This window comes from Haplochromis burtoni, unplaced genomic scaffold (genome assembly GCF_018398535.1).
Source record: "Haplochromis burtoni strain Fernald_Lab_line unplaced genomic scaffold, NCSU_Asbu1 Contig_217, whole genome shotgun sequence".
Lineage (NCBI taxonomy): Eukaryota > Metazoa > Chordata > Actinopteri > Cichliformes > Cichlidae > Haplochromis > Haplochromis burtoni.
The window spans coordinates 476,635-484,527 of NW_024582578.1; the positions used below are offsets into that span (position 1 = coordinate 476,635).

The 7,893-nt window shown below is 45.1% G+C and overlaps 1 protein-coding gene across 3 annotated transcripts in view; it reads left to right on the forward strand.

Moving 5' to 3' along the window:
• Window positions 1-631: 631 nt before the first annotated feature.
• Window positions 632-7,893, forward strand: part of LOC102306338 (transcription factor COE3) — a 143,703-nt gene continuing 136,441 nt past the window's right edge. For 2 of the 3 annotated variants that reach the window (XM_005937061.3, XM_014338339.2), the window contains exon 1: window positions 632-1,398. In XM_005937061.3, coding sequence (XP_005937123.1) covers window positions 1,265-1,398 — 134 coding nt within the window. In that variant the 5' untranslated portion in view covers window positions 632-1,264. The remainder of the gene's footprint in view (window positions 1,399-7,893) is intronic. The other variant, XM_005937063.3, reaches the window with a different exon arrangement.

The following is a 7,893-nucleotide window of genomic DNA, read 5'->3' on the forward strand; positions in this document are numbered from 1 at the left end:
AGAGAGAGAGGGGGAGAAAGAGAGTGTGTGTGTGTGTGTGTGTGTGTGTGTGTGTGTGTGTGTGTGTGTGTGTGTGTGTGTGTTTGTGAGACACAGAGAGAGAAAGAGTGCGTGTGTGTTTTTGAGCGCCATATGTCCGTGCGTAAAAAGCGCACTTTGTTGTGGTATTTGCGTGCCGCCGTGTCGGTGAGGCTGCACGCGGGATGACAGAGGAGATTAATCCCGCGGGTTGGCGGCTTGTTATCAGGTTCGAGGTGAAACGCGGAGCGCGCGCGGGCCCGGAAGGTTCGGATGAAGCCGCGGCCTCGGTGCGAGGGCCGGAAGTGACGGCAGCAAGTGTGAGACGAGTGTCAGGTACCGGTGTACCTGCGTGGCCCGCTCTGGTCTCGCGCTGGTGTTGCTTTGATTCTTTTACTTCTTCAAACTTCATTTTTCACAGCGCGCGCGGCCCAACACGCGGAAACCCTTATTTGGCGCGCGCTTTGCAAAACAATGACGCAACGCGAGCTTTCAGCCAATGAGCAGCCAGAGGCGCGACCAGTATTCAAACGAGCGGCCCATATTTGGTGTCTGCCCCGCCCCCCCAGCTTCGCGTCGGTCCCCCGGGAGCTCCGGAGCCCCGGACCCCGGGAGAAGGAGCTCTCCGCCGGGACGGAGGAGCCATAAAGAGCCGGGGAGGGAGGGGATGAGATTCCTCGCTGCCCAATCCCCCTGCTCCCCCGGGAGCAGCAGCCTTCCTCGGCCCGGCCCTCCCTCTTGTTTGCTAATCATTTCATTTTACTCCTTTTTGAAGCGCTCGCCTGTTTTTTTATCCCACTTTTCATTTTTCCACAATCCGCGGCTGCTCGCCTCCCTCTGATCCCGGCTCTGCCGCTCCGTTCTCGCGGCGTCAGGCTGATTCTCCGCCGCCTCCTCTGAGATGCTCTCCCCGCTCTCCGCTCCTCTCTCCGACCGCCTTTAACTTCACACGGGCGCAGCTTTAAAGCCCGGACTGCTGCGAGCCGGGGCTGGGATCTAAAACAACCCCGGAGACACCCACAGGGATCCGGGGCTCTTCTCTGGATCAGGACCCGGTACTTTGGGGAAGCTCGCTCGCTCGTGTGCCCCCCCACCCCACCCCTCCTCCTCCCCTCCTTCCTCCTCTTTTCTCCACCTTAATCCAGGTGGTCCTTTGGCTTTTTGAGTGGCTGGTACAGGGAGGATTATTCTTCTTCTTCTTCTTTCGTGTTTCTGGTGAAGACAAAGCTCCCAGAAGGACACTTTGATGTTCTCCATCCAGGACAGCCTCCCCCGGGGGGCCCTAACCATGAAGGAGGAGCCGCTCCCCACCGGCATGACCCCGGTCCGCTCGTGGATGCAGGGCGCGGGGATTTTGGACGCCAACACAGCGGCACAGAGGTAAAAATCCCACAAAAGCACGCGGGCGACTTTTCGTGAGTGTGCCAGTGAGTGAGTGAGCGTGACAGTCTGGGAGTCCAGGTGAAGGTGGCAGTTTGCATCTTGCAGGATCTGAAAAGTGTCGCGCGCGGGGGGCAAAAAGAAAAAGGCAAAGTTAAACCAGCGCGAGGACGAGCCCCACGCGCTCCGCTCCTCTAAAACTTCAGAACGATAAAAATCCGGTTTGTAAAGTTTGACTTTGAGGTTCAGTGTGAGGTTCAGTGTGAGTCCGAGAGGCTCGGAGAATAAAAATGATCAAAGGCGGAAGCCTCCAAAATAATCAAACCTGTGGGAGCGCGAGGCGCTAAGCGCCTGGGCGCAGCTCCTCTCTGCCGGGGTCGGCTCCAGCGGCTGCCCGCCGCCTGCGCTCCACAAACCTCAGTGTGAAATACCGTCCACGGCTCCCACGCCGCGGACCAGAATACACGGTGCGCACACAGAGCGCGAGGAGGCTCGAAGCCGCTGCCCTGAGAACAGCTCAGAGAATAATTCTCACAATCACAGCAAACCATTAAAACCCAGAATTAATTTATTAATAATCCCGAATTACAGAAAGTTAACCCCGCGTGAAGGAAAATAACCCCGCGTGAAAGTGGGTCACAGGTTAAAGGAAGCCGAAAGCAGAAAGTCTTCATTTAAAATCACTTTGAAACGATTTTTGTGTTTTTACTATTTTTTATTTTCAGGTTAAATTAATTTCAAACTGCAGCTTTAATTTAACAACAAAAACACTCATTCATTTTTTAATTAAAATCTCGCTCTTACATTTTTTATAGTGACAGTTTTTACATTTAGGTTTTTTCACTAGAAACTCCACATTTTTATTTTTTTTCTACTGATTAAAACGCGACGCAGAATCTGAGAGTTTAAACTGCTTAAAGCATCTCCGGCTGAAATCTGACCGCCTCACTCAGATAAATCAATGCGCGCTTTTCAGCTTCAGGTTTAAATCACCTGAACACGAAGAGAGGAAAAAAATCCATCAGCAGTCTGAAGAAGCTCCACAGAAACCGCATCCGTCCACGGCGTGGGATGGCCTCTGACTCCCTGTAAACTTTAAAACATCTCCTCCTGAATTTGTTCTGTGGTTTAAATCCGTCCGAGCTCCTCACCTGCACACATAATCACTAACATTATTTTCTCAGCTCATCAAAACGCGTCAGTAAAAACATAAACACATGGGCTGAAGGATATTTGTAGTTTATAAATCCAAAATCTTCAGTTTAATTTTAGATTTATTAATAAAATACCAATTTTAGCTTTAAAATAAGGAAGAATGAGATCTGAAGACTAAAGTGTGTGAAACCTGCACAATAAATACATTTTGCATACCTAATTTTGCACAAAGTGAAGAGCTAAGCAGATATTTATGACAGATTTTTTTCAGACCAAAATACAGATAAAAAAATATGTATAAAATAAAATAATTTGCCCTAAGCTGCAGAGGAGGGAGATCTCTGCACTTAATGCATCCAGAGACATCAGATTAAAAAAAAGAAGTATTGCTGCACACAAAACTCCAAACTGCAGATTTTTAAAATGAAATCCATATTGCTGGAGAAAAGCTGAATTTTATTCCTGTTTCTGGCTGAATTTAAACAAAGAGCAACTCTTTGTGTTTTGAATTTTACACTCTGAGGACTTTGAGGCAAACGCTCCTCACGGATACTTAAACTCTCCTGCACATTAACGCTGATCCCGAGCGTCCGTCCTTCATCCCCACGTTGCTTTAATAACTGGATTCAGTGTTTTTGTAGCCTCGCCGTTTCCCGAGCAGGTGGATTTGAGCTCATTACACCGAGTTGCTTCTCTCTGCTCACGTCCTTTAACTTTCTAAACATCCCGCCAGCTGATCAGTTTAAGCTTTTACTGCCATTGTCTCGGCTTTAAATGTAGAAACTCTCAATCACACAGAGGAGAGGTCGCAGACTGTTTCTGCTGCTTTAAAGAAAATCTGGAATGACTGAAGCTGCACATTTGTAATCTTAAAGCAGCATTTAGAAGTGGAAGCAAATGGACTCAGATGTGTACAGCGTGGGAAAGTTCCCACACTTATTGTGCACACGTTAATCACTGCTTTCTTTTTGTGGATAATATTTAAACGTCATTCAGCAAAAGCTTGAAAGTGACAAAAGCCGGAACGATGAGGAGGAAAGAAAAGAGGGAGAAACCTCAGAGGGATCCTCTTCCAGGACGGACAGATGTGCAGGAGATGCTGTGTGTGCAGCGCAGACAGATGGACAAAGAGTCGAGTTTCAGAAAGAAGAGGCAGAGCGGAATAAAGCACGTCACACCTGAGATGATTCATATAATCTAACATGAACGAGGGTTTGTTTAATTCTGATGAGGGAGGTTAAATTCACTGCAGTTTGAGGGATTTTTAAATGTCAGGAACAGGACGAGTGATGGCAGGCACTCCAGCTCCTTCAGCCTCTCACAGTGGAAAGCAGTCAGCAATAAAACAATAAAAAATGATGATCTGAGGGTAATTTCCCCCAATAAAAACCTCACTAATTGTCCATCACCCGTGCAAGCGTAGCTAAAGCTGCACGTGCTCAAAGGACACGGGAAAGAAATGTGGCTGAGCTTAGCGGGTCTGAGATGTTTTCTAACATGACAGGAAACAGCGCCGCTGAAGCTCAGAGACACACGACCACACCAAGACTTAAACACGAGGAGCCAGTCAAAGCTCAAACAGCTGCATCTTTACTCCCGACAGAAATCAGCTTTAGACGCTTGACGGGAGGATTTTTATCCACACGTGATAATCTGATCACATCGAGAGAGGTTTCTGTATAAGACATGGATAAAAAAACACAAACGCAGACGAGCTAAACTGCACGTCTGCGTTAAAATCATTAAAACAGTCCAAACCTGACTGAAACATTTGTAAATGTCAGACAGAGTCCTCTCAGCGTCGTCTAACCCTCAACGACGAATATTCTCCTTAGCAAACATTTTATGCATTTAGATTTAGACCTTTATCGTAATGATTACATCTTTAAAATCTGATTCTTTATTTGATCATCGCGTGTCAGATGTCAAACCTGAGGAAACAAACAGCAGGTTTGGGGTGTAAATACGTCAAAAACACTCGTCCGTCTCAAAGCCCTCAGATTTCTGTGAAATCTCACACGGAGTTTGTTAAATTTTGGGTCAGAAATTGTTTTTTGAGCGTTCCTAGGGAAACTTCCAGCGCCGATAAAAAGCTTTAAATTATATTTAGACATTTATGATAATCATAAATCACTGAAAGGAGGGTTATCAGACAAAAAAAAAGAAAAAACACAGATCACAAAGAAATGTCAGAAGGACGATGAGTGTTGGTGAAATAATAATGCGCAGCAGATGAAGTTCTAATGTGAAGCAAAACATGAAAACACACCAGTGAAGGTTTCACCTGCACGGCCTCCAGGCTCGTTATCAGAGCCACAGTGGCTGCACGTGAACTTTCATTTGAGGCTAAAGGAGACGTGTGTGATCCCAGCAGTAACAGCAGAGTGATGCAGTGCGAGTTCAGCTGAAAACAAATGAGGTCAAACTTTAATTTTTTCGGCACATTTATATTTTTGTGTATTCAAAAAGAGAGAGCAGAAAGCGCTTCGGGTCGACTTGTGTTTTCATGTGTGTTGTTTTAATAAAAGCAAAGTTGCTCGACGGCGCTGCAGAGGTTGGGTTTTTTTATTAGTGCAAAGACGTGCAGATGTGAGGGGGCTGAAGCCTTTTTTCTGCTTTTACATTAGGAAACTAAATCATCAGCACAGGTTCAAAGCTGATCTCCGTTAAGTACAAACCTCAAGGGGACAAATAAGTACCTCGTGTTAAGGTTCAACAGCAGCACCTCAGAGGGAACGAACCCGGCGAGGAGCCGTTTAACGTGATTATTTGTAAAGTAAATCAAAGACGACTCGCTGCATTTAAATGTGAGTGTATCTGGAGCTGGTTTAAAGTTAAAAACCGGACTTAAATAGACTGCTGGACGTCAAGTTTACATCAGTTTCACTCTGTGGACTCTCAGTAACTCGTGTTTATGTTGTAGTTACGTTGATGTGAAAGTTATTCATAAAGGTCAAATAGAAAACAAGCAGCTTACGTTCGACTGGAAGAAAGAACGTCGTCTTTACTGGATAGAAAAGAGAAGTGGTTCAGCTTAGCTGTATATCTCAGACCGAGTCTATTTATTTATTTCTTTAACTCCTCGTTTCCTCTGCTGTGCATCCACACACGCTGAAATCTCACTGAGGTTTCTGTGGGTTTAAACCTCCTGTGGAAAAAGTGTGACACGCAGAAACGAGCTGCTCGACTCACGAATGAGATGTTTTAATTTTCCCAGACTGAAACCTGGACACGTGTGCATTAAACAGACATGTTTTCATCCGTAAGGACAACACGGTGTTATTATATGTAAAGCAGTTAACCCTTTACACAGCAGCCAGTCGTTTATGTAACGATGAGAGTTACAATGTGGTTTCTTTGTGAGGCATTTATCAAACTACTGTTCTAATCTCACCTTTGTTCAAGCAGATAAAAATAATCAAAGTTCTGCAGAAATAAAATAAAAAGTCAGGTTTAAAGACAGAAGAAAAAATGCAGGCATGAAAATAAGCTCGTGTGTAGAAGGCGGGGTGAAAAATCTGCAAAGGAGGTGATTAAATACACAATAAAACCTTGCAGTCCCACCGCCTGACAATGCAAACTTACAAACAGCACGATAAACTCACGTTTGGAGCTTTCTCTGAAATAATCAGCTGAAGTGATGCAGCTTAGCTGGAAGTGATCTGAGAGGGGTCAGAGGTCAGCTGGAAGTTTACCCAGCATCGTTTTGTAGATAAAAATACACCAGCGCTGTTTCCCAAAAACCCAAGAATGCAGTGAGTTAGAGGCGCATGTCATCATGGCGGCAGCACCGACGAGACAAAGAGAATAAACTTTGTTTCACACAAGAAAACACAAAAACTTTATGGATGAGCTGTTCCATTAGAAGTTCAGTGAACACCGTTTTAGTTTAAATTCACTGAAAGCAAAGCACGAAAAACACAAAGTGTATGGATCGCATGCAGTGAGGGTTACAAACAGGGCAATTAGATCACATTGGCTTTCATTAGTTCTTTAAAATGAGGCAACTTTAACGCTGTAAACTCATAAAAAGTGTTTTTTCTATCACAAACGCACAAGTGTGACCAGCGAGCATCCGCGTTCCTCTGGTTTGATTTTTAAAAAACTGAAACGCGGCAGACAGATTTTATTTTCTCGCTACTGAACGTCCAAAATGTTTGGAGATTTTTAACGATGGAAAATAATATAATAAGAATCATATCAACCATCATGCCAGAGCTTCAGAATAAAGCTCCGAATTCATGTTTTATTTTGAAGCCAGCCCAAAGTTTTCTTTATGTGAGGATGCGTCCTGTGAGCTGATGTGGTCAGGCTTATCGTGCAGGGATGTGATTGGACGCGTGAAGCACAGACACATGATGTCACTGCGTCCACATGCAGTCCTGTTATTGATCGCTTATTGGGACCTGATCGGGCTGAAATCAGGTCTCTCTCTGATTCAACAGCTGATCTCTAACTTTTCAAACGTCCTGCTTACCGGGCTGATTGATTTAACCTTCCAGTGACACGATCTCAACTTCAGTTTGAAAGTTTTAGGGGATGCGTTCTGATGTTTAATCTTTTTCTTCTTTTGCTTTCAGCATAAATCCTAAAATGTTATTGTTCTCAGATCAGTGAGAGAAACTTTCACATGACTGGAAACTAAAAAAGCTCTTCGTTCGAGGTAGTCTGCAGTGTTTTGTTGTTTTTGTAAGAAGACGTTTAGAAGCGCCGAGAGTTTTGAAAGTGTGGAGCTGCAAATCTGAATCAGTGAGTCGATCAGCTCCTGATCTGATCACTGAACAGCTGTAAGGTGTTTGATGCCGTGCATTAGGAAAAAAAAGAGGTTTGCGGTGCTCTCTATTGATTAAAAGGCAGAAAGCAATCACACGTTTCATCCTGCAGTGTATTTGTGTATTTAGATGTCTAATCAATACCTGCTGATCTGCGGCAGCCACAAGGGAAGGTCACGAGCTGTTCATGCAGGAGACAGGAGTTCATGCTTTTATTTTGAAATTCTGTTTCCAGCTTTTACACCTTTTTAATTCTGATGTTTAGAGGAAGGAAGCACACGTTCACATGATGTTTGGCTCCTGCTGTACGAGCGGGAGCAGGCAGGGAGGGAGGGAGGGAGCCAGCCTCCTGCTGAGGAGGAGGAGGAACAAACAGTGAAGAAGAGCCCGACTGTTGTATGGGCTCATCTGGAGAGATTTTATCGTGTTTCAGAATAGACGCCTTCCTGTTTTCACACTATATTTACTTCTAATCAGACCTCCTTTGCCATCATCTTAGAAACACGCCTGGTGAGCAGGTGAAACAGTGTGTGTGTGTGTGTGTGTGTGTGTGTGTGTGTGTGTGTGT